Below are 27,340 nucleotides of genomic sequence, written 5' to 3' on the forward strand. Positions count from 1 at the left end.
TGATGAAGTAGCAACAAATGTGCTACGCTAACGACTGTAAAATGGCAAACTCCCGCAAGCTTGTCAGGAATCTCAGGTGGCACGCATTACCGTTATATAAATGTGCAACATAAGATTTTGAATATCATATTGAAGTGTAAATGTGCAGTGCCTTGTGAAAGTATTCGACCCCCTTGAATATTTCAAACTTTCACCACATTTCCGGTTTCAAACTTAAATTTTCATTTATTGTCAAGAATCAACAAGTGGCACACAATCGTGAAGTGGAATTAAATTTATCGGATATTTTACATTTTTTTTAACAAAAAAAAAAAACTGATAAGTGGGGCGTGTAATATTATTCGGCCCCTTTACTTTCAGTGCAGCAAACTCACTCAGTTCAGTGAGGATCTCCGAATGATCCAATGTTGACTGATGATGATAAATAGAATCCACCTGTGTGTAATCAAGTATCAATGCAACTGCTCTGTGACAGTCTAAGGGTTCTGTTTAAAGTGCAGAGAGCATCATGAAGACCAAGGAACACACCAGGCAGGGCCGAGATACTGTTGTGGAGAAGTTTAAAGTCTGATTTGGATACAAAAACATTTTCCAAGCTTCAAGGAGCACTGTGCAAGCAATCATATTGAAAAGGAAGGAGTATCAGAACACTGCAAATCTACCAAGACCAGGCTGTCCCTCTAAACTTTCACCTCGAACAAGAAGACTGATTAGAAATGCAGTCAAGAGGCCCATGCCCAACACTCTGCAGAGATCTAGACCTGAGGTGGGAGAGTCTCTCCATAGGACAACAATGGACCTTTCCGATGGCTAACTTAAGCTCCACCCCCGTAGCATGTCCCACAAGCTTACAAAATGGTGATTGAACATAACTTGTTTGAAATCGATTCTCTTTCGCGTATTCCAAAAATATTGGTATGTTTTTTGCCAAATGCGTCAGACTTGTCCAACAGAGTTCTACAGAGAGGTCTCAACTATTTCAGGCAAGGATATATACACAGTATTAAGATTTTGGATGGGGCAGGATGCAATGTCAGAGTTACAGCGAAATGTTGGCGATCGATGCAAGTTTGAAAAAAAGTTTGTTTGACGCCTCATAAACTTCATATTGAAATCCAACAGGATAAAATAGTGGAATTGTACTGTCCATGTAAAGCAGGGTGAGTACTTTTTACTTGGAAAGATCACGAGGAATATCATTGTGCTCTAAGTGAGTGGGTGTATTCATTTGACTTGGTTCGTAATCGAACACAGTGCTCTGTCTTAAGAGTCTGATGTGATATGAATAGGCAAATAGACATTTCTCTTGCATGACATCGCTCATCCCCAACCCGACTCTTTGGCATAAAATATTCCACACTTCATTCAGCAGGTCAGTGATCCACTAACAAAATGAAAGTTGTTCTCTTGCAATGTATAAACCACTGATGATAATTCAATCAAACTCGGAGAAAGTACTTCTCCTTCACTTACCTTTGAACATACAGCCTTGTTTGTTGATATTGTCCACATTTAGTTGTACGTGCGGTCTTCCGCAAGCCTTGATCCAAAATTTCCAAGCGCACGCTACTGACAACCAGCATTGCTTGTGGGACAATACGGCAAGAGGGACGTGTCACGCCAGGGGTTAAGACAATGCGGCTCTCTAATTGGCTATTATTGTACGAGTGATTGACAGGTTGGAAAGCTCCATTAGTTGTAGATTGCACAAATCTGCCCTTGATGGAAGACTGGCAAGAAGAAAGCCATTTCTCAAAGATATCCATAATAAGTGTCGCTTAAAGTTTGCCACAAGCCACCTGGGTGACACACCAAACATGTGGAAGGTGTTTGTCAGATGAAACCAAAATCAAAGTTTTTGGCCACAATGCAAAACGATATGTTTGCCGTAAAAGCAACACAGCTCATCACCCTGAACACACGATCCCCACTGTCAAACATGGTGGTGGCAGCCTCGTGGTTTGGGCATGCTTTTCTTCAGCAGGGACAGGGAAGATGGTTAAAATTGATGGGAAGATTAATGGAGCCAAATACAGGACCATTCTGGAAGAAAACCTGTTGGAGTCTGCAAAAGACAGACTGGGACGGAGATTTATCTTCCAACAGGACAATCATCCAAAACATAAAAGCAAAATCTACAATGGAATGGTTCACAGATAAAGGTATGGAGGTGTTAGAATGGCCAAGTCAATAGTCCAGACCTGAATCCAATCGAGACTGCTGTTCACAAATGCTCTCAATCCAACCTCACTGAGCTCGAGCTGTCTTGCAAGGATGAATGGGCAAGAATTTCAGTCTCTCAATGTACAAAATTGATAGACATACCCCAGGGACTTGCAGCTGTAATTGCAGCAAAAAGTGGCGTTACAAAGTATTAATGCAAGGAGGCTGAAAAATATTGCACGGTCTACTTTTGAGGTTTTTTTTTTGCTAATTTTTTTTTTTAAATATCCAATAAATTTCATTCCACTTCACGGTTGTGTCTCACTTGTTGATTCTTGACAAAAAAAAAATGGAATTTTATATCTCTATGTTTGAAGCCTGAAATAAGGCAAAAGGTTGAAAAGTTCAAGGGGAATAGTTTCACAAGGTGCTGTTTACCTTTTTTACCACCCTTTGTTCCTGTACACGACTATAAAATCAGATTTTCGTTTTTTTTAATCTATACCTAAATATTATGCACTCTGTTGACTGAAAATATTTTTGGAATATTTTGCACATTATACATGAAAAATTATAGGACTGGAAAAACTGGATTAATCTGTTTAGTCACATTGGACTGCTTTTGTTTTGAACACTACTATTACTTTATAAATATTTGTGAAGCTATTTGTACCTTTGTTTTAAATTTACTTCCAGAAATGTCTTCACATTTACCTCTGTCGTTTTGAAAATTAAATTTTTTCATCAATAAAAAAACTGAAAGTGAATGTTTCATTCTTCACAGTTGCCACCAGAAACCAGTTACACTTTGTATGTCCTTCCTGTTCATTAGCAGTACCTTCTTGTTCATAAATTGTGCATTTAAAACAAGATATATAAAACTAAAAATAACATTGTAGGTCATTTTGAGATCTATAGTTTACAGGTGTCATTCTCAGAGTTTGTCTGATGTTCGATCACTGGCTTGTGTCACTTCAATTTTGATCGGCCAGTGTCCTTAAAGAACATCACTTGAGCTATGAAGTGCTTTTCACCCACAATGCTGAAAATGAACATTTTTTGACAGGTTTTGACAAGTGTACAAAAAATGAAAATTACTACATATACACCTTTCATTGATAAATTAACAAAAGTGTTCACTCAGTAATGTAATGAACCATGGATGTCTAATATTACATTATACATATGTCAATATTTCATGACCCATAAGATAGAAGTAAAACTCACCTGAGTCGATCATCAGGCCTTAGCTGTTGTAATCTGCAACGGGCCACCGTTAACAGACATCAATGTCCATTTCAAACTTCTTGGGTTTGTTTGGAAGGAATGACAACAAATGGAAATATACGTTTGCAGGGGCAGCATGGGTTGTTTCCCTGACAATGGGATTTCGTATTTGTATGATGATAGTAACAATTCCAGTTCTGTAGTGGACTTATAAAATGGTGACAAGTTGTGTGGTTATACTGGTACTGACCACAAAAGGTATTCAAATAACTGACAAATCCACAACAACGAATTCAAGTACAAAACAAGTAAGACAAGGACAAATAGTGTGCCCACCTTAGTTTTTTTCCCCACACACAAAAGTTTCAAATCAAACCAATTCATTTAAACCAAGAAAATAAAAAATGCAGTTTTAATAGACATTTTTTTAAAGCACTAAAAAAAAATTCCAACATTTCTGACCATTTGTGAAAAGTAATTGCCCCCTGAACCTAAAAGCGGTTTGTGCCACCCTTTGCAGCAATATCTTAACTCAACCATTTGTGATCATTGGTGGTCTTTTTTTTATCGTTCTGGAGGAATGTTGTCCCACTCTTCTTTGCAGAATTATTTCAACTCCACCATACTGGAGATTTTTTGTAGATTAATTATGGAGGAATAGATGTTAATATCCCTCTATTCATGCATAATTCGGCTTCGACGTAGCTCTGTGGGATGTTCGAATAAGTGATGGAACCCCTTCTCACATGAACTGAGATTCAGTGGTCTGACCTTAAACGGGCAATTAGATTTGAATCCGGACTTTGACTTGGCCACTCCAAAACCTGTAATTGTTTTTTTTTTTTTATTTGTTTTTTTTTTAGGCATTCAGAGGTGGACTTGTTTGTATGTTTTGTATCGTTGTCCTGTTGCATGAACCAACAATGCTTGATTTTTGAGGGCACAAAATGATGGCTGGACTTTCTCCTTGAGAATTTTTTTTTTTATCATGTTCTTTTCCTTTCGGCTTGTCCCGTTAGGGATCACCACAGTGTGTCATCTTTTTCCCATCTAAGCCTGTCACATGCATCTTCCTCTCTAACACCCACTGTCCTCATGTCTTCCCTCACAACATCCATCAATCTTTTCTTTGGTCTTCCTCTCACTCTTTTGCCTGGCAGCTCCATCCTCAGCACCCTTCTACCAATATACTCACTCTCTCGCCTCTGCACATCTCCAAACGATCAAAGTCTGCTCTCTCGAAACTTGTCTCCAAAACATCCAACTTTCGCTGTCCCTCTAATTAGCTCATTTCTAATCCTATCCAAGCTTCCTATTGTCTCTTCAGTGCCATCGTCTCTAATCCCTACATCATGGCCGCCCTCACCACTGTTTTATAAACTTCATACTTCACCCTTCATCCTAGCAGAGACTCTTCTGTCACATACCACACCAGACCCCTTCCACCAGCTGTTCCAACCTGCTTGGACACCTTTCTTCACTTCCTTACCACACTCACCATTGCTCTGGATTGTTGACCCCAAGTATTTGAAGTCATCCACCCTCGCTATCTCTTCTCCCTGGAGCTTCACTCTTCCCCCTCCACCCTTCTCATTCACGCATATATATATATTCTGTTTTAATTCAGCTAATCTTCATTCCTTTCCTGTGCATGCCTCCATCTTTCTTATTGTTCGTCCACCTGCTCCCTCCTTTCACTGCATATCACAATATCTGCAAACATCATTGTCCAAGGGGATTCCAGTCTAACCTCATCTGTCAGCCTATCCATTACCTTAGCGAACAGGAAGGGGCTCAGAGCTGATCCCTGATGCATTCATACCATTACCTTAAATTCATCTGTTACGCCTACAGCACACCTCACCACAGTTCTGCTGCCGCCATACATGTCCTGTAGTATTTTAACATATTTCTCTGCCACACCAGACCTCCGCATGCAGTACCACAGTTCCTCTCTTGGTACGCTGTCATAGGCTTTCTCTAGGTCTACAAAAACAAAATGTAGCTCCTTCTGACCTTTTCTGTACTTTTCCACGAGCACCCTCAAGGAAAATAATGCATCTGTGGTACTCTTTCTCAGCATGAAACCATACTGTTGATCGCAAATGCTTACTTCTGTCCTGAGTTTAGGCTCCACTACTCTTTCCCATAACGTAATTGTGCGGCTCATCATCTTTGTTTCTCTATAGTTGCCACAGCTCTACGTCCACATTTGTTCTTAATAATGGGAACTAGCACACTTTTCCTCCATTTTTCAGGCATCATCTCGCCCGCAAGTATTTAGTTGAATAAGTTGGTCAAAAACTCAACAGCCACCTCTCCAAATTGCTTTCAGAACTCCACCAGTATGTCATCAGGATCAACTGCCTTTAGATTTTTCATCCTTTGTAGTGCCTTTCAAACTTCACCCTTGCTAATCATTACCACTTTCTGGTCCCTCACACTTGCCTCCTCAACTCTTCAATCTCATTTTCTTTCATAATCAACTTCTCAAAGTAGTCTTTCCATCTATTCAGCACACTACCAGCACCAGTGAATAAATTTCCATCTTTGTCACTGTCCCACTTCTTCGCTAATCTTTCATTGTATGACTTCATGTATTTTGAGGTTCCACCACCAAGTCTTCTCCTTCAGGATTTGTTGATACATCGCAGAAGTCATTGTTCCATCAATCACAGCAAGTTGTCCTGGTTCTGAGGCAGGGAAACAACCCCAGATCAACAATCACACTGCCACCACCATGCTTCTCTGTTGGCATAATCTTCTTTTTATCAAATGCTTTGCCATTTTTATGACATATGTAACAGGCCATACCCTTTCCAAAAATTTCAATCCACAGAATGTTTCTCCAAATGTCTTGAGGATGTTTTTTTGCAAATGTGTGACAAGCCTTTGTATTCTTTTCTGACAGCAGAGGTTTTTGCCTGGGATTTTTTCCGTGGATGCCATTTTTGGCATGCGTCTTTCATATGGTATTGTTATAAACACTGACTTTTAAGGACTTTGTCCAAAATTTCTATGTACCAAAAAACCCTCCAATCTCAAGTAATATTATTATTAGTACATATATTTTGGGCATTAAATGAAAAAAAAAATTGAAAACAAAACACTTTTAAAATCCACGCAATATCTGGATATCTGCCAGCTTTCACAGCCAGAACCAGGAAACAAAACCTTGACCCTGCTCCGTGACGTCACCGGGGGCATCGCATTTCAGACCATTCTTTCTGGCTCGACCAAGATGCTGACATGTTGAGCCCCAAACTTTAACAACAATGAGAAAACACACCCAAATTTGTCATTCTTTCACCTCTGTTGGTTAATTGAATTATTATTATTATTATTCTGATTATTATTATTATTCAATGACATAAACCCGTCAAACGGAATTGCTAAACTCAACATCTTGTAACATATTGTCGTTTATGTCTTACGCAAATTCTTCCTTCACATAATGACGAGCAGCATCGTTATCGCCGGAGGAAGCTTCACCATACAGAAAGGCCGTAACACTTGAAAAAAAAAATTCAAACCAACCTTTGCTTTCAGAAAATCCTCGTCCTCGAGGGGGTGAATCCCTCCTTGCAGCTTTTTCTGCTATTTGCTATCCACAAAGCTAATGCAGTTTCCATTTGACATTTGAACAAACCTCTTATTTCGCAGTCACCAAACATTTCGCTTATCGAAAGTTATTGAAGTGGTTTTACGGCTTTTCTGTGGCGCACCATGGATTCGTTCATGCAATAATGCCGCACCATAGAAGCTTAACTTCTGCTGTCTTTGATATCCAAAAGTTTTAGTTTTCGCTGATCATCATCTTCCTCTTCTTGGGCACTTCAGAAGAAGCTTTCCATCAGCACAGCACTTTGGGGGCAATGTGAACATGAGAGGTTATTGCGCAGACAGTCAACAGCATCGAAGATGGTGAAAAGGAAGGGAAAGGGTGGAATGGAAGTTCTTAGGTGATGCTTTGATCTGCAGCCAATCAGGTCACGAGATAAATCCTGTCACTGGTCGATGTTGCGCCGGGGACCAATCAACACGCCTTGTATCTTGTATACCGCCTTTTTTTTTGTTTTTATTTGGGGGGGGGGGGGACCGCAAAGCACTAAAGCTGCAAAAAGTAGTGAGGGAACCCTGTATTTGCTTAAATCATTTAAGTTCATTTTTTCCTCATCAAAGTACACACAGCACACTATGTTGAGGGAAAAAAAAAAGTTTTTTGCAGATGAATAAGGAAAAATAAAATGAAATATACAGCCATGAGTTTTCAGACCCTTTGTTCAGTATTTAGTAAAGCAGCCTTTTGAACTAACACACTGTGTCTTTTTCCAAATTATGCAACAGAATTTTCACAACTAGGTTTGGGATCCTCTGCCATTCATTGCAAATCCTCTCTAGTTGGGGGCAGCCATTTTCAGGTCTCACCAGAGATGCTTGATTCAGGGCTTTGACTGGGCCTTTCAAGAATAGTCAAGGAGTTTTTCTGAAACTACTACGTTTTTTTTTATGTTTTAGCTGTCCTCAGGGTAGAACAAGGGACCAAGACTCATCCTTAATATTTCACTATCTTGATAGGGATTTTGAAATGAAAATTAAGTGATTGCAGAAATAATGTTATTGCCTTTTATGCAAAAGTTGCAATTCATAATTGTAGTCTGTCATAGTATATTTCGCTAGCCCTTGGTAAATTTGAATTCTTGCATACATTTTTATCAAAAGGTATTTTTTTAAGATTTTTTTTTAGATGAATGCAAGACATTTATTTCCCCAAACACTAGGAATAATTGTAATTTAATCCATCCATCCATTCATTTTCTGTGATGCTTATCCTCACTCGTGTTACAGGCGTACTGGAGCCTTTCCCAGCTATCTTCGGGTGAGAGGTGGGATATACCCTAAACTGGTTGACAGCAAATCGCAGTTGTGATTTAATAACCTTGATTATTTTTTTTTTTTGCATAATCGTGCAGCCACTATTCTTTATTTGTAGGCAATGTCTAACCTTGAATTGAAGAATGTCAAGACTTTTACATAAAATTACAAACTTTTTCAGCTATGTACATGTTTAAATATGAATTCCTGACCTCGGCCTGATTGAGATGCTACGGCATGACCTCAAGAAAGCTGTACAAACCAGAAATCCCAGGAATCTTACAGAACTATAATGGTTTTGAGGAATGGTCCAAAATTCATCCTGATTGAAATCCACATCTGATGTGCAACTACAGAAAACATTTGGTTTCGGTTATTGCTGCCAAAAAGGGTCAAGGAGTTATTCATTCACAGGGGCACTTTTTCCTCTGTCTTGTGAATGTTAATGGTATTTTAAATGAATGTGAAAATGTAGTAACCAGATTGTTTGTTCTTGTGATTTCGATGATCACACCGCATTTTATGGCCACTTAATGCAGAAATTGAAGAATTTCAAAAAGTTCACATAGATGATTCCCTCATTGCATGTGGATATTCTTCTGAGATTTGGTATATTTTTGCCATTTAGTTTCAACTTAAAGATGGACTTTAGAGGTTTCACTGTATCAATTTCTAGATTTTCGATTTTTGTATTCTGACAAAAAAAAAAATGAGATCTGACCTTGCTGACAGTTTTGGCTGTTACTTCATCGTCTGCTTCTTGGTGTGACATGTTTGAAAAGAGCTAATCAGGCCAGGAAAACCTGAAAAAAAGTACACAAACTTCCGTGACAATAAGGTTCCTTGACCTCACTGAATTCAGAATAAATAAAGTGAAACTTTTTGATGGTTTCCTTGCCTGATCATTTTTTTTGACTGGTCACACCAGGAAGTGTTGACAGCTCTAAGACTGAAAGGACAGTCAAAACTGTCACTAAGGTAAGAGAAATTCTGTCGAGTGAAAAAGAAAAAAAACACTTGTCTTAACACATGAAATGTAAAACTATCCAAAGAAAAAGACAAATGCTAATGATGGGTAGAGAAAAGGATTTGGACCCCCTTAAAATTTTTACTTTTCGTCATATTGCAGCCATTTGCCATTCATTGAAGTTTTTTTTCCCCCCTGGGTAACTTCCGGACAGCAATCACACATTGACAGAAAATAAACAGTTTTGACATTTTTTACAGATTCTAAACGAAAACCTTATCTCACACAGCCGTAAGTATTGAGACGCTTTGCTCAGTATTCAATTGAAGCACCCTTTTCAGCCAACACAGCCATTTTTTAAATCCTGAATTTTGGGATTCTTTGACATTCCTCCTCGCCAATGCTCTCCAGCTCCGTCAGCATGGATAATGAACATTGGTGGACAGCCATTTTCAGGTCTATAGAGATGCTAAATTGGGTTTAAGTCAGGGCACTGGCTGGACCCTCCAACAATTGTTCGAAGCCACTCCTTTATTTTAGCTGTGTGCTTAGGGTCATTGTCTTGTTGACCCCAATCTGAGGTCCTGAATGTATGCCATTTATTGTCACCATACGAAACTGTACAACAAAATTGGAGATGAGTCAGTGCATACATAAAAGCAAAATAAATAAAGAATAAAAATGTCAAATGGAATGCAGAAAAATTATTGCTCAAGATATTGACATCAGCATACTTTTGCATTAATAGCATGGCTAGAGGAAAGATGAGAGTTCAGGGTGGTGATGGCCTGGAATAAAATGCGCATGTCTACCACTTTCCAGATGGCATGAACTCAACAGTTGATAACGGGTGTGAAGTGTCCTTAATTTTCCGAGGTCTGCTTAGGCACTGAGAGACGTACACTGTAGATGTGTGCCACGGAGGAGAGAGTGTAGGCAACGATCTTTTGTGCTACTTTGATTGTCGTCTGAAGCCTTGCTCTGTCTACCAGCTCCCATACCGGATATAGAAACCATATGTTGGTAGGCTCTCAATGGATGAGCAGTAGAAGGCCAGCTGTAACAGATCAGGTTGTTTTTCCTGAGAGTTCTCAGCAAGTGGAGACTGTTGAACCTTCTTGATGACTCCTGGGGTATTTTCTAGCTATGAGAGCTCCCAAGAGATCAGGTCTCCCAGGAACTTGAATGTGCGGACTCTCTCTACACACTCACAGTTGATGGATATTGGAGCTGGTTCAGTTCTTTTCCTCCTGAAGTCCGCAATGATCTCCTTTGTTCAGTGCGAGATTACTGTCTATGCACCACTTTGTGAGCTTTTGGATCTTTTTTCTTTAAGGCAAATCGCCTCCCTTTGAGATCAGACCAATCAGATCACTGTTGTGTTCAACGAATTTGGCAATGTTATTTTTGTGGACTGGGCTGTGGTTGAAGGTGTAGAGACAGTACAGGAGTTGGCTTAGCACGCAACCTTGTGGTGAGCCGGTGCTCAGTGTATGGGTGGAGCAAGGTTGAGAGCTGATGATCAGCCTGGAATCTGTTGGTTAAGAAGTCCTTGATCCAAGTACATGTGAGAGGAGGGAAGCCAACGATGTCCATTTTGATCATCAGAATGATTGTGCTAAAGGCCAAGCTATAATCCACAAAGATCATTCTAGTGTTCATTATAGGTACTCCGTCTGAGCCAGCAGGCTTCCTCAGGTTCACGGTCAGGACCACACCGCTCACATCGTGTTCCTGTAGGTACAGTTACTGGAGCCTGGTGGCGGTGGTGGGAGCACTGGAGCAGCTGAGTGTCACAGAGATGATTCAAAGCATGCAAAGAAGCTGTTGAACTCTTCTGATAATGACATTCTTGCATCTCCTGGTGTTGCATCACAGCCTATGAAGTTTCTGAGGCATTATAGATCCTGCCACCCACTCCCATGGTCTGTTGGTGGCAAGATGAGTCTCGATCCTCCTCTTGTACTCTTTTTTTATTTTTTATTTTTTTTAAATCCCTTTTTTTCAGTTGACCCTGAGCTTTTCTGTAAAGAGCTCTGTCACCTGACCTGAAAGCAGTATTGCGGCTCCTGAGGACTGAATGGACCTGGCTGGTCATCCAGGGTTCTGATTTGAGGAAAAAAACATTCTGCTCACACAAAATTTCCATACAGAACTTGATATGGTCCAGTCCAGCCCTTAGTATCTGTCCACATCCTGTTGTGCAAAATGGTCCCAGTCTGTTTGTTGAAAGCAGTCCTGAAATTTAGAGAGTGCAGTCTCTGGCCAGATTGTTAGTGTTTGTGGTAGGCCTGGATCTGCATCTGAAGGGGATGTATGAAGGGATGAATAACAGGGAGATGTACTCTGACTCACAAATGTGGGGGAGGGCTGTGGCTTTGTAGCCATCCTTAATCTTGGAGTACGCACGGTCTAACGTGTTTGCACCTCTTTTTGGACATTTAACATGCTGGTGGAGCTTCGGATTGGCCTTATTAAAGTCCCTGGCCATAATTTACCTTCCTTGGGTCGCAAAAGGGGCCGGCATTTAATGGATATATAATTAATGTCAGGTTAACTGTGTCCTCTCAGTAACCATGCTGTTGTTGAAGCAGTCATAAAGGTATACACAGAGCCCCCCATGTCGTCTTTGTGTTGGAGTTTTCAGTTTGATCCCAGGAGTGCAGGGGTGCGGCCCGCACGCTTGCATCAAGAATGTTCAGGTGAAGCCACGTCCTCGTTATGAGTATGCAGCAGTCATGAACAGCAATTATCCTCAAGCTGTAGTTCAAGGTTGTCCATTTTTTTGGCAGTTGATCTGGCGTTGTTGAGGTACAGGCTTGGAAGAGGTAGTCTGTGTGGGTTGTTCTCTTGCCTTAAGAATCGGCTGGCCCGATAGCCCCGCTTTTTACTTCCACTCCTTCCTCTGCCTGCGCCATTTCACTGGCCCAACAACAATACATGATGAACCCATCGATCTTTCTAGTTTGTCTAGATTGTTGTCTCCGGTGAAAGTCGCTCAATACTGCTGTTTTGTGTCGATGTCCGAGGTCCAAAAGTTCCTGGCGAGAGTAGCAATGTAATGCCAAGGCATACGTGAGCAAAGTGCCCCAAAAACATAGATGAGTTACAAAAAGAAGCTCTAATAGGGAGAGCAATAAGCTGCTGCGCCTGATCAGTATGAGTGAGGTTTTCATCCACGATATCCCTGTATTTGACTGCGTTCATCTTTCAATTGCAACTAGTCGTTCTGGCCCTGTAGCTGGGGAAAAACACCCCCACAGCATGGTGCTGCCACCACCATGGTTAATTTTTGGGACAGCTGATGAGTAGTGTCTGGCATTCCACACTTAAAATTAAACCCAGAAAGTTCTCATGGTCTCATCTCACCAGTGATTCTTATATCACACCATCTTGGAGTTTTTCAGGTTTTTTTTCTCCCCCAAGCAAATAGCCTCGACTAGTTTAACGTTGCATTGATGGTTGACTTTCTAGAACTCAGTCTCACATCCTAACTGTATCTCTGGAGCTCAGCCACAGTGATCTTTGGGTTCTTCATTACCTCTCTCACCAAGGTTCTTTTCCTCCAATTGCTCAGTTTGGTCCGACGGCCAGCTCTCGGAAGGGTTCTGGTCATCCCAAACATCTTCAATTTAAGAAACCTTAAATGCAGCAGGTTTTTTTTTTTTTTTTTTAACCTTGGCCAGATCTGTCCATTGACACAATTCAATCTAAGATCTTCAAGCAGTTCCTTTGACTTCATGGTTCTCATTTATTCTAACTTGTACTGAGAGTTGTGAGGTCTAATGTAGAAAGGTGTGTGGCTTTACTAATCAAGTCCAATTAGTATAACAAAGATAGCTGGACTCCAGTGAAGGTGTTGAACCATCTCAAGGATGATGAGAAGAAATGGACAGCACCCAAGTTAAGGGTCTGAATACAAATGGCTGTGATATTTTAGTTTTTTTTTTAATCTACAAAAAATTCAACAATCCAATTTTTCCGTCAATATGGGTGGGGTACTGTGTGTACATTGAGGGGGGGGAACTCTAATGGTTTTAGAAAATGGTTGGAATATGAATATGAATATAAAAATTCAAGGGAATACAAATACATTCTATACCCACTGTGTCAGCCTTTATATGGTAGTTGAATTCTTTTTCACATCAAGTTTGTAAATTGGATTTTGTAAATTTCTCTTGTAACACCCCATTCATGACTTGAATCTCCTACACAGGTTGAACTTCTTGAAGCAGCTCTTGAACGTAATACTATCGTCTGCTTAAATACTGACTCAGGGAAGACATTTATTGCAGTTCTACTAACAAAGGAGCTTTCCCACCAAATCCGTGGACAATACCCAGGAAATGCGAAGAGGACTGTATTCCTTGTCAACTCAGGTACTGTCAATATAAAATTCATGTTTTTTCTGTCTGTCTTAAATTCAATTTTGTTTCACTAATTGGTACCTTTTTCATTGCTGTTTTTTCTGAACTTTACTTTGTGAGATTTTGTGGACAATTGATAGTTTAGTTTGAAAGTGAGCATTCAACACTTCAAAGGTTTATGTACAAACAGACACAGTTGACCTGGAAGACATGCGTAAAACAATACATCATCAGAAGAAAGGTATTGTATTCCGGTTTAGGGTTGTGAACTTCCATTTGAAGTGATTGCCCCCCCCCCAAAAAAAAAAAAAAAAAAAAACAAGATAAAGTATGCCTGTTTGTTGATGTACAAAGGTAGAAATATAACTCTCGATAACTGAAAGCTGCAAATACAAATTTTTGATGTTAAAAATAATAACCACACAAGGCAGGACTCTGTGCTGGCCAATCATCTTCATACCAAATTCTATCATCTACAGTATGTCTTTATGAACCTTGCTTTGAGCATTGTTGCACATACAGTGCCATGAAAAGGTATTGGCTGCCGACTCAAAATATTATATTTTTGCAAATTTTCCGTACTTTGTCATCAAACAAATGTAAATATCAGATAACTACAGTGGCACCTCTACTTACAAAAGTCTTTACTAATGATTCAGAAAGATTCAGGTTACGGAAAGCCTCCCGTGAAATTTTTTGTCTCTAGTTACGAAAGAAATTCGGGATACGAAAGAAAAAAAAAAAATGCCGCTGGATTCCTCCGAACGTAAACATCCTGTACTGTAGTCTGGTTTGAAAGTGGCACGATAGAGCTGCTCTGCCATTGGCCACTGATGGAGCACTTTCCTGGCATCACATTGGCTAGAAGAGATGTCAGTCTTTAGCCATGATGCACATCCTGTCTGTGTGTGTGGCGCAATAGAGCAGCTCCCCGTATTAGCTAGCATGTAATATCTTCCAACAAGACCAGGCGACTTTAAAAGGGAGGACACAAAACCACCAGCAGATTACCGAGGAATCGAGGGTGGGCTGCGCTGCGGGCTGGCTCAACCCTGAGTGAGCGGCCATAGACTGTGGTAACAGTGAAGAGCAAGAAAAAAAAAAATCATGAGTCAATGCAGAACATTGTCAAACTTAGAAATACATTTGAGGCACTTTTACAAGACCCTGGCCAAGAATGCTTATCCCCCCCCCACCACTGAAAGGTATGGAATTCAATCATAGAAGACAAAATTGGGACTCGAAATGGTAATAGTTGATGGAGTTGTCAAGGATGTAAAACACTTTTGCAGTGACATGTTTTACTCATGACCCGGTGTCTGATCTCTCAAAAAATGTTGGAAATCACTGATCAGCACCCAACTGGGAAATCTGTCATTATACACACAGGGACTCTGGATGTTCTCATGCAGCAATCAGAGTTACTGAAGCGTGATTTCTTGAATACCCAAACAAAAGTGTAACGTTTGGTCGCTGAGGTTTTTATGAGCAGACCTCCCACACTTGTAGAATTTGGAGATGAATGTTTCTTTAGGCTGCGTCAATTGAATAAGTGGCTCAGGAACTCTTGAGTTTCATTGACACTTTCTGCATTTTTGGGAGAGCAGACATCTTAACAAGGCAGACGGTTTGTCTAAATAGACGAGTTAAGTTATTGGCTGCCAACATTTTTTACTGTGTACGTCATTCACTGCCCTGAAATGTTTACAAAAATCAAAAATGAAAGGGATGCAGTTGTTTCCATTCGTTCAGAGGAACAAGAGATAAGGTGGGACAAGGTGCAGACAGACTTGATCTGGATCATCCAAACAATCAGAGCAACAAATGTCAAATGAAATGAGCCAGTACTCAGCATTCTCTTACTCTTCCTGGCCCACTGGAACCATCCGCAATGCAGAATTTCCCCTCTATGACTTAAGAGAACCAAACAATCTACAGTACATGTTGGCTCTGATAGATTAGGTGAATAATCTTGTCACTGTTGGAGTCCAGCCCATACCGCACCAAGAACTTCATCTCATCCCTGCTCCCCTGAAACCACTGTCCACTAAGATGCGAAAGGCTCTTCCTCCACCCTTGAAGAATCTCATCTGTAAATCTGACTCTTTGCCAGGTCTTTTCCAGAAAAGCTTGGACCCCATGGAGATCACGCATTTTTCATTCCTGTAATTACAAGGGACAGAAAGTTCATCAGAGAGATAAGGCACAAAAAAAAGTAGTGCTACTAATTTAGTTTGGATAAAATGGGAATATATCAAACCATTGTCTCCTGTTATCACTGCGAGACTCGCTCTCTTTAAAATCAGGTCACTGGGTAAAAAAAAATTCCATGATGATTAATGACATTATTACGGCCTATGATCTGGACTGTTTGTTATTAAATGAAGCGTGGTTCACAGAAAGTAGCTCTAAGAGCATTTTAAATGAGGCAACACCAGCAAATTTCGATTTTATGAACAAGTGTATAACAGGGAAAAATGCAGTGGTATTGCTGTTATTTTAAAGTCATTATTTACATGTAAATAAATTATATTGGGTGATTTTAGCTGTTTTGAATGTTTTTAGTTCAGAATCAGAATTGCCCTTATTAGCCTAGTGTATAAAAACACATAAGGAAGTTATTTTATTAATTTTATAGACCTCCAAAAAACAATAGAGCATCTATAGATTTTTCAGAACTATCCAGTTATTTGTACTGACAACAAATTTTTTGACATAAGGGGAGATTTTACCACCCATATTGACAATAACATTCAAAATACTGACAGAGCTTTCTGCCATATGAGACACATTTGACCTCTTTCAACATATAAAGAGTCCAACTCACACTCAAGGTCACATCTTAGACTTGGTCATCTCTAAGGATGTTGAAATTATATATAGTTATGTTATTGTTGACATGAAGGATATGGCTATTTTGTACCGTGTTTGTGGATATTTTTAAAATTCTTTGAAAAATTTAGATAACCTCATCAAGAAAAGGTACATAAATGAAAATACTGGAGGCCCTGAAGCTCAGTGGTTAGAGCATTGGTTTGGTAAACCAGGGGTCGTGAGTTAATATCTCACTGGGGCCTCTGCTCCCCAAGAGGGGTTGCGTCAGGAAGGGCATCCAGCGTAAAAACTGTGCCAAACAAATATGAGCCTTCATCTGAACTGTCACGCTGTGGCGACCCCTAATGGGACAAACCGAAAGAAAACTTACGTACATAAATGAGAATACTGCCACTAATTTTATGGAGACTATAGCTTTGCCACAGAATGCTGAGACTTTCACGTCCCATCGGAACGAGAGGTAGGACCCAAATGCAGGAACTCGGAAGACGCAAGGTAGTTCAAGAAGAGACGTTTATTGTATGCCGAGGTCGGGGATCGAGCAGGTAGTCCGGTGCAGCAGCGGTAGTTGTGACGTCGGGAAGACAACAGAAGAGCGGACAGGCAGGAGTCGGTACACGGGGAACCAATCAACGCAGGCAGGAGTGTCAAGGAGTCAGGCTTACAGGGTTGGTCGGAGAACGGACGAAGGTCGGTACACACAGGTTCAGTCAGGAATACGAGGGTGCTGGAACGGGACATACAGTTCAACGAACTGGCGGCTGACCAGTTGTCACTGGGTCCTAAATATATGGGGGATGATCAGCCCGCATGAGGCACAGGTGTGTGCCTCCCAATTAGCGCACCCGCACACCTTGTGCTGGAGCGGCAGGATCATGACAGTACCCCCCCTCAAAGGCACGGCTCCCAGACGTGCCTTAACGAAAAAAAAAACCCACACAATTAACACAGGCAGGGGTGGGTGGAAGAGGGTCCGGAGGAGGGCACCCCCCCCCCCCCCTGAATCCCAGACTGGTGACCATCCAGGCCACCAAACACGAGGCGTCCGGGTGGACAGGTCAGGAGGACGACCCGGACGCCAAGGACCAGGGTCCCCACGGGGCGATTCGGGCGGACGACCTCTGTGAGGAACCAAACGGCGAGGCAGGAACCAGAACGAGGCAGGCAACTGCTCTGGATAAAAACCTCCCACGCCGTGGTTGCGAGACGACCAGTGATTGGTCGCCAACGAGGCCAGGTCCTGAAGCGGCTGGGCGAACTCAGGAGTGAAGAAGATGATTGAGAGCAGGACCAGAGCCATGACCGCCACCCCAAAGTCTCTCCAGCTCCTGGGTGGCTCCACAGAACTCCCCAGCTCCTGCTGGACAGCAACGTGAGAAGGCGGCGGCGGCGCCATCGCCGCCCCCTCCTGGTCAGCAACTTGAGAAGGCGGCGCCGTCGCCGCCCCCTCCTGGTCAGCAACTTGAGAAGGCGGCGCCGTCGCCGCCCCCTCCTGGTCAGCAACTTGAGAAGGCGGCGCCAGTGCCGCCCCCTCCTGGTCAGCAACTTGAGAAGGCGGCGCCATCGCCGCCCCCTCCTGGACAGGAACGTGAGAAGGCGGCGCCATCGCCGCCCCCTCCTGGACAGGAACGTGAGAAGGCGGCGCCATCGCCGCCCCCTCCTGGACAGGAACGTGAGAAGGCGGCGCCATCGCCGCCCCCTCCTGGACAGGAACGTGAGGGCGTGCCCGTCGCCGACAGAGCAGGAGTGTGGAGCGTCCGCGGGCCGGTCGCCACGGCCACTCCAGAGCACGGATGAGAAGCGGCTGTGGAGACGTCGCCACCTTCTGGACAGCAACGTGAGGCGGCATCGGGTCGGTCCCCACTGCCACGTGAGCTTGCAGTGCATCCGTAGAAACAACAATGTAGGCGTGGCGCGGTGGCGAATCCGTTTCCAGGGCAACGTGAACCTGAGTAGGCGGAGAGTCAGTCGAAACTGACACGTGGGCGTGTCTCGGGAGCGGGTCAGTTCCAACTGCCGCGTGAGCTCTGCTCGGAACCGCCAACACTGCGACGTGCACTTGAGGTGGCGAGTCTGTTCCCACTGTGGCGTGCACTTGGCAAGGGGACGAGTCGGTTTCCACGGCAACGTGAACTTGAGCAGGCGGAGAGTCAGTCGAAACTGACACGTGGGCGTGTCTCGGGAGCGGGTCAGTTCCAACTGCCACGTGAACCTGAGTCAGCAGCGAGTCCGTCGCCGTTGCGACGTCAGCGTAGGTCGGCTGGTTCGCCAATCCTTGCCGGACCTGGGCCGTGAGAGCCGCCAATTCAGCGCTCTGCCTCTCTAACTGCGCCCGCATTTCGCGACAGAACGACTCGTGGTTTGGCGGCTCCTCCTCCCTCTGGGCTTGAGGCTTCGCCACCAGCTGCGGGTCTGCCGGTCTCACAGTTGCCGGCGAGGAGTGGGAGGACGGTGTCTTCGTTGCCGCACAGCGAGAAACACCAGGGAGCGCCTGGCCGGGGCGTCTCCTCTGGCCGCCACGTGGAGGTCCCGGGTAGATGGCCAAGCGGGTTCCCTCGTACCGATAGGTGCACTTGGATCTACCGGGCGAAGTCCCTCGGGTGCTGGAAACGCGGGAACGCGGGGCAAACTGACTGGGATCAAAAGCCGGGCAAAGAGACTCAAAATCAAAGTCGTCCGAGTCGTACTCAGGCAGCCCGGCATACAAATCACGGTCCTCCTCATATTCCGAAAAGTCAGAGTCCAGAAGAATATGAGGAGCCGGACGGGTCGTGTTCGGGACGTATTCGTACTTCGCTGGCGGAGCGTAAGACACGGAAGTGGAGGACGTCAGGGAGCCTACCCCGATTGGACAGGCTTGGTCCTCCGGCAGACGGTCTACCTTGCGTCGGTCTCGGCGACGCCGGGTCTTACCTGCTGGTCCTGTATTGGCCAGTTCGTTCTGTCACGTCCCATCGGAACGAGAGGTAGGACCCAAATGCAGGAACTCGGAAGACGCAAGGTAGTTCAAGAAGAGACACGTTTATTGTAGGCAGAGGTCGGGGATCGAGCAGGCAGTCCGGTGCAGCAGCGGGAGTTGTGACGTCGGGCGAAGACAACAGAAGAGCGGACAGGCAGGAGTCGGTACACGGGGAACCAATCAACGCAGGCAGGAGTGTCAAGGAGTCAGGCTTACAGGGTTGGTCGGAGAACGGACGAAGGTCGGTACACACAGGTTCAGTCAGGAATACGAGGGTGCTGAAACGGGACATACAGCTCAACGAACTGGCGGCTGACCAGTTGTCACTGGGTCCTAAATATACGGGGGATGATCAGCCCGCATGAGGCACAGGTGTGTGCCTCCCAATTAGCGCACCCGCACAGCTTGTGCTGGAGCGGCAGGATCATGACAGAGACAGTTGATGAACTTTTATGCTATTATGCTGCACACAAATGGAATAAGTTGCCAATAGAGGTGAGGTCAGCCCCAAGTGTGAATTTTTTTTAAAATGCAGATTGAACTCTTCTTTTTTCTCATGCTTTTTAGAATATATCCACTTTTTGATCATATTACTTGCACTTTATGCAGTTTTAACTTTTTAAAAAAAATATTGTCATGTTTATTGTGTTTATCCCGTTTTAAATGTTTTATCTCTGTTTTCAAATGCCTTTAATCATGTAAAGCACATTGAGTTACCTCGTGTAAGTCCGCTATACAAATAAATTTGCTTTGATTTGCTTTTGGACAATTTCACCTAAAAAATCATAAATGGCTTGAATGATGTCACTCCTGTTCAAACTAAGACTATCCTGAGGTGATGTAGAACATCGTGGAGGAAGACATTGATCGTCAAGACCTCTAAATCAAAGTGTTGGAAAGCAGAACGTAAATGGCGAGAAACTAAACTCAAAATTGACTATGATTTCTATAGATGGTGTCTTTTTAATTTTAACCAAGAGTTAGTCAGGGCTAGACAGCAACAGTTTTCTGAAATCATCAGTAAGAACCTCAACAACACTTGCGATCTGTGTTTGCTGTGGTTGACAAGCTCTCCCCTCCCGATCAGATATCTCCAGAACTCATAACAGCGAATAAATGCAATTAATTTGCCTGTAATTTTTGTAAAAAACATACACTTTATCTGGTCAAATGTCAGCACAAATCAGCAAAATGATTTTACATCTGAAGCCTCGAAGGGAAAACTCTGTTTGCATGTCAGAATCTGATAATGTTGACCACAAAACTGTCGAGAAAATGGTTCAGCAGTTGAAAGAATAGCAAATTAATTTATATTGCACATTTCATACTCAAATCAAAGTGCTTTACATGTTTAAAAGGATTTGAGTACAAAGAAATTAAACATTTAGAATAGGGAAAAATAAAAGTGACAACTATATATATGAAAAATTAAAATAAAATTAAAAAAACAGCAAACAGTGCAACTTGATAAAGCATTCTAAAAAGCACAAGAAAAAAAGATTTAATGGATTTAAAAACATTCAAACTTGGGGCTGACGACACCTCTGTTGGCAACTTATTACATTTGTGTGCAGCATAATAGCTAAATGCTACTTCACCATGTTTGCTTTAGACTCTGCGCTCCACTATTTGACTTTAGTCTGTCGATCTCAGAGCTCTACTGGATTTTTATTCAGTAAGCCTTTCTTTCATGTATTGAGGACCAAAACTATTTCGTGATTTATAGACCAGTCGCAGAACTTTAAAGTTAATTATAAAGCTGACTGGAAAGCAATGAAAAGACTTCAGAATTGGAGTTACCTCTTTGTTCTGGTCGGAACCCGAGCTGCAGCATTTTGAATGTGCTGCAGCAGTTTAATGCTCTTTTTAGGGAGTCCAGTCAGAAGACCATTTCAGTTGTCATGTCTACTTGAGATTAAAGCATGGATGAGCTTTACATGGTCTGCTTGATACAGAATTCCCTTCACTGCAGAAATGTTGTTCAGATGTCAAAATGCAGTTTTTGTGATTGATTTGATATGACTTTTGATAGTCATTTCGGAATCTATCAGATCATCAAGGTTTCGGACTCCATCTTTGGTTTGAAAACATAGTGAGTCCAGGTATTTACAAACAGCAATTCTAGTTTCTTTATTGCTAAAAACAATTGTCTCAGTTTTGTTGTTTATTTGAGGAAAATTTTGGCTCATCCAGTTATCTGCTTTAGATAGTGAAACACCTCAATTAAACTGTAGTCATCTGGAGACACTGCTAAATGGAAATGTGTGTCACCTGCATGGAACCAGAATCAGATGTAATGGCTAAGTATGTAACAAAACACAAGGACGTTGTCTCTGGCAGTCGGTGCCGCCCTGGTAACACATTCATGTTGGGTAATGAGAAGAACAAACTAACGAGAACGAAGAACAACATACATTCAGTTGATATGAACTATTCCTTATCAGGTTCACAGCTCTGCAAGATGCAAAGTCTTCCAGCATTTAAAAAAGTTTATAGTGTGTCAGTGCCTCACATTGAGTGAAGCTTATACAGAGTGCCCTTACCTGATTGCGTTTCACCGTTATAGACCAGTGCAATGACAAATGTGCAAAGGGAGCAGTTGAAAGTCCATCCTTTGCAGGTTTTTTTTTTTTTTTTTTGAGGATGGAGTTGATGTTCGTCTCCCACTTCAGGTCCTGTGAGACTGTAATTCAAAAGAACTTGAAAGTCTCGATGGTTGGATACCATGAAGGGCAGCTGTTGTGAAGGATTCCCCCCGAATTCCACAAACATCTCTACAGTCTTTAGAGTGTTCAACACCAGGTTGTGTTGGCCACACCAAAGCTCCAGTCTCGCCTCAGGGATGATGGTGTAAAACACAGAGCTGAAGTCCACAAACAGGATCCTCGTATAGGATCCTTCTCTGTCGAGATGTTCAAGGATGAAGTTGAGAGCCACCGTGACTGCAAGATCCGCAGACCTATTAGCTCGATAGGCAATCTGCAGTGGGTCCAGCTGAGCACCTTTGATGTTTTGAGGTGGTCCAGCACAAGGCATTCAAAGAACTTCATGACCACAGATGGCGAGCTGCACCAGGCCTGTAGTTAATTTATTTTTTTTATATTTTGTCATTTTTATTGTTTTTATCCCATTTTAAATATTTCATCTCTTTGTTTTCAAATGCCTACAACTGTATGCTGTTGACATACAGTGGTACCACTACTTAAGAAATGAATCCGTTCCAGGAGTCATTTCATAATGTGAAACTTTACTAAGTCGAAACCCATTTTACATGAACTAGCTGAATCCGTTCCAACTCCCCCGACCTCCCCACTGCCCAAAATAAGCATTCAAAGTGTACATAATGTAGAGAATAATACAAAATAGTTCATTTACCTTAAAATAAGAATTTAAAGTGTACATCATATAAAAAGCAGTGGTCCCCAACCTTTTTATCACTGCGGACAAGTCAGTGCTTGACAATTTTTACTGCTGAGCAGGGGGTGGGGGGTGCTGGAGGTGTTACGTAGTTTGTCTGCATTGAATATCGAATATAGTAAACATGATAATGAATAAAATAAGAATAATATAATAATAAATAAAATGTAAAAAAATACACATTGAAAAATAAAATAAAGAACATGAACCAGCAATTCCATTTCCTTGTCTTTTACCTAAATATACCTACACAACAGTACAACTTCTTTTTTTTTATTAAACACTACATGAATGTTATTTTTCAACAGCTGAAAACATTTTTGTCAGTTTTAACCATCTCCTCTCCCCTCTCCCTCACCTACCTCTGTTGGCGACCACAGCCCTAACGCGCTCTCACTGGTCCCTATAATAATGTTTAAACATGCCTTCAAAATAAGATGAAAATACACCATGAAAAATGCATTTAAAATGCATGAAAATTTTAACTCACCGGAATGCTAATTCAGTGGGAGCCCTGAGCTGGTTTCTCTGCAACGAGATGGTCCTATGCGGGGAGAATGGGAGACAATGACACCCAAAGTGTGTTGCTTATGTCCAGTCTATTATGTTGTTTTGATTGCTGTCACTGCTGAAAAAAATCCCGCTTCACACAGATAGGATGTTGAAAATGGCTACAGGGTTTTCAGTGCTTTGGTGGCGATCTCCGGGTATTCTGCCAGGATTTTAATCCAGAACATTGGCAGACTTATTGTCTCGAAAATTCTTTTAAAGCCACTATCACTTTCCAGAAGTTGATTTTCTTCCTGCACAGACATTCTGGATTCAACTGGTTTGTTGAAAAATGCGTCACAGATTCAGCCCTTAGCAGTTCGTGGGACATAGTTAGTTGGGAAGTAGCACTTGAACTCTTTTAATAGCAAAGACAGTGACCGTGCACCTGCTTGGAAAATGAAGGCTCATTCTCACACAGAATTCCTGCAAATGTTTGCATCATGTCATGTCTCTGTTCACAAGCTGTCCCCAAAAATCCAGTTAAATCCAGCTACTTTATCTGCCATCTTGAAGACCATTGTCATTTTCCATTCAGCAGGCTGAATGTCGCACATGTAAGCCAGTTTTGCGACCCATTCCTCGTCACTGAAGTGTGCTACCAGTGCCGACTTCTTTTCTGAGAGAAATCATTACAGCGGCTCTCGTAATTCAAACACTCTTGCAAGCGATTTCCCTCAGCATTACCATCTAATCTTCGTCTATAAGATAAGCGTCCGCGTCCATCTCTTCACAAAGCTCCTCAAAAAGGTGCGAGTTAAGGGCGTGTGTTTTGATGTAGTTAATAACTTACTTTTTCTTGGAAGTTGTAGGCTCTTCTTCTGTCCCTTTACTGGCCTTTTACCCTTCGAAAAGAAATTTTCCAAAGACTTTTTTTTTTTTTACTCATTTTGCTAGCTTTTGGGGATAAATTTGGTGCTCAAGTGACCGATGTATAACTAAGAGAATCTGGTAATTTTTCAAAATAAAATATTTTTCAGACTCTGATAATTAATACAACGGAACTAATTAATTATTTCTTCGCCGGCCCAGGACCATTTGAGCCACGGACCGGTACTGGTCCGCTGCCCGGTGGTTCGGGACCACTGATGTTAAAAAAAAAAAAAAAAAGTTCATTTACCTTTGAGCAACGATGCAGAGAGAAGGGTGCGTGAGGAGGCACCGTGGGGTACGAAGGATGAGACAGGCACACAACTTAATTCCACTAAAATGGATAAATTCCACATGCTATGAATTCAAAACAAACATTAACATTAACTTTCAATGTTTTGTAAGTACCAATACAAGGCGACTTTGATGGCTTTTAATGATTTTGCGGAAATGTGCATGGCAAATCTCATCAAAGTGAGTGATAGCCTGACTAGTTAAAACATTTTCAGGATGATTCTTTTGAATAAATTCGAAAATGTTGTTGAATTTCGTCAACACTTTTTTTATTCTGGCTGAGAGAATAGTGGCCCCCTCCTCTACGTCATTCTCCTGCTCCTGCATTGCCGTGTGTTGCACTGCCTCCAGCTCCTTGCGCTCATCCATTGAAAGATCCTCGTGGTGCTCCTGAACGTCTTCAACTTCAGGTTCAACCTCCACTTCGAAGCTCTCAAAATCCCATGAAGCAACAGCAGCATGAGGCCACATGCACGCATGCCTTTGCCATATTTCCCGACAATTTTTTATTTCTCGTCCTCTCACTGGCACTGACCATCAATTGCTTGGGGCGCATGGTGAAACAAGATGAATAACTCTGTGAAGTTGTACAGTACGTGAGCGTATGATAATGGATTCAGTGACAAAGATACGGGAAGTTCGTCACGGGTAAAGATTGACGTCCCCCCCCAAAAAAGAAAGAACATTGACATCCCTCCTAGCCAATGGAGGGATGTGATCCCAGAAAATGCTATGTGATTGGCAATGAGAAGAGCAGCTCTATCATGCCACAGAAGCCAAGAGAAAGGATGTGCGTCATGGCTAAAGATTGAGAAACCCCCATCCCAGTCTGTCTGGTGGCTGTCCAGGCCACCCAAAGTGAGGAGCTTGGCTGAGTAGTTTAGGAGGTAAGCTAGGATGCCAAGCACCAGGGTCCCTACAGGGTGACTCAGGTGGACGTCCACGAGGAGGGTCCCAATGGCAAAGCAGGAACCAAACAGGAGCAGGTGACAGCTGCGGACAAAGCCCCGCCGAGGCGTGGTCGAGAGACGGCGGCTGCTGCTGCTGGTGGTGGTTGATTACTGCCGAGGCATGGTTTAGAGGCGGCTGAGGCTCGGGCTCCGCCAAGACATGAGCAAGACTGGGCAGGGCCACAGTCGCCACCACAACATGAACAAGGGGCATCTGGGGGTCAGGTCCAGCAATAGGCTTCTGGGGGTTAGGTGTCGCCGAAACATGAGCAAAAGGCAACTGGGGTTTAGAAGCCGCTGAGACATAAGCTAGAGGTGGCTGGGGTTCAGGCCCCGTCGAGACATGAGCGAGAGGCGACTGCTGGTCCGGCGCCGCAGAGACATGAGTGAGAGGCAGCTGGGGGTCGTGCACCGCTGTGACAGGTGCAAGAGGGCCCTGTGCATCAGGTACCGCCGTGACATGTGCTAGAGGCAGCTATAGGTCATCGGGTGCCTCCTCAGCCTGCTGCCATCGATGCTTGGTTGGATACAAGAATGTTAAGAGTGCCCACGGACTCGAGAAGGGGAACTGGGAAACATTGGTGAAATATTACGAGTAAACTGACCGGCGGATTTTGCTAGGTGTGGTTTGGGCGGAGTGTAGCGGGAGGCATAAAGCTGCACTTTACTTGAACTCCACTGCTGGCCACCACGCTGTGGCCCTGGATAAATGGCTAAATGCGTGCCTCAGAAAAGGTCAGAGGAAGAGGACTTGAGCTTAGTCACACTGGGGCTGAAACGGGGGGAGGTTAAACAAATTGGGAGTAAAAATAGGGAGGGAAAAACCAGTCCCTTTCCGAATCAGAATTGGGCATGCGATCATATAAGTGAGGTCCTCCTAAAAAAAAAAAATAAAAGAAAAATCTGAGTCTAGCAAAACGTGCCGGTGAACGAGTCGGGCATGGGTGATAATCATAATACATGGGTGGTGCAGGTGGCAAGATAGGAGAGGACAAAAAGACAGTCAACTCTGATAGGGGACTTTTGGTCAACAGACTGAGTGCGCTGGAAGACAGACCGGCGGCCCCGCGTTTTGCCTGCTGGGTACTGTTCTGGCCAGTTCGTTCTGTCATGAGCATGTGACAAGGGGTTGGACCCAAATGCATGACTTAGAGGCAGTGACATGATGAGGGTCGTTTTATTCCTGGCAGAGGTCATATACAGTTAAGCAGTCTAAAAAGGCAGAGGCAAAAAAAAACGTGGCAACAGGCAAGGTCCAAAAATATGAAATGAGGTCTTATTAATACTAGGCAAAAAAACAAGACTTTACTTTGCTGTGGTGGCACAGGAACGTTGGTCGTGACAACAAGGTGAATACACAAGAGGCTTGTATACTCACACAGTCCAATGCAGTCAGCTGTTCAATTCCGGACCTCCGTGTGTGGAGTTTGCATGTTCTCCCCGTCTCTGCGTGTGTGTAACCTGCCTCATACCCGTTGTTCTCCCCGTGTCTGCGTGTGTGTTACCTGCCTCCTGCCCGTTGACAGCTGGGATAGGCTCCAGCACTCTTGCGACCATCGTGCGGCTAAGAAAATGGACGTATGCATAGCACACAACACTTCCTGGTTACTATTTACGCCGATCTACGCATGCAAACCATTCTGCCCATCTTCCCGCCATCCCCGCCGCTGGTCGATTGCGAGAAGTCGGCTGCTAGAAAAGTACAACTTTGGGTAAAAAGGTATGGCCACGCCTGCTGTATAATCTCCGCGGTCCATATAATACGACTGCTACTATTTGTAATAAGTGCCATACCCCCTGTCCAACACGTCAATTGCCGGCTGTGTGTATTCTGACACAAGCGCACAGGCTTGAACATTGTACGTCT

The 27,340-nt window shown here is 43.1% G+C and overlaps 1 protein-coding gene and 1 long non-coding RNA gene across 11 annotated transcripts in view; both read left to right on the forward strand.

The window, feature by feature from the left end:
• LOC133512866 (uncharacterized) overlaps nt 1-2,913 on the forward strand; it is a 12,489-nt gene extending 9,576 nt beyond the window's left edge. The window contains exon 4 of the long non-coding RNA XR_009798320.1: nt 1-2,913. This exon is cut by the window's left edge and continues 2,517 nt beyond it. This is a non-coding gene — a long non-coding RNA (uncharacterized LOC133512866).
• Nucleotides 1-27,340, forward strand: part of dicer1 (dicer 1, ribonuclease type III) — a 266,759-nt gene that overhangs the window by 32,494 nt on the left and 206,925 nt on the right. For all 10 annotated transcript variants that reach the window (XR_009798317.1, XM_061842862.1, XM_061842866.1 and 7 more), the window contains exon 3: nt 13,449-13,611. Coding sequence is in view for 9 of the 10 variants with exons in the window: in XM_061842862.1 (XP_061698846.1) it covers nt 13,449-13,611 (163 nt within the window). In the remaining variant the exon portion in view is untranslated. The remainder of the gene's footprint in view (nt 1-13,448; nt 13,612-27,340) is intronic.

Source organism: Syngnathoides biaculeatus, chromosome 15 (genome assembly GCF_019802595.1).
Source record: "Syngnathoides biaculeatus isolate LvHL_M chromosome 15, ASM1980259v1, whole genome shotgun sequence".
Classification (NCBI taxonomy): domain Eukaryota; kingdom Metazoa; phylum Chordata; class Actinopteri; order Syngnathiformes; family Syngnathidae; genus Syngnathoides; species Syngnathoides biaculeatus.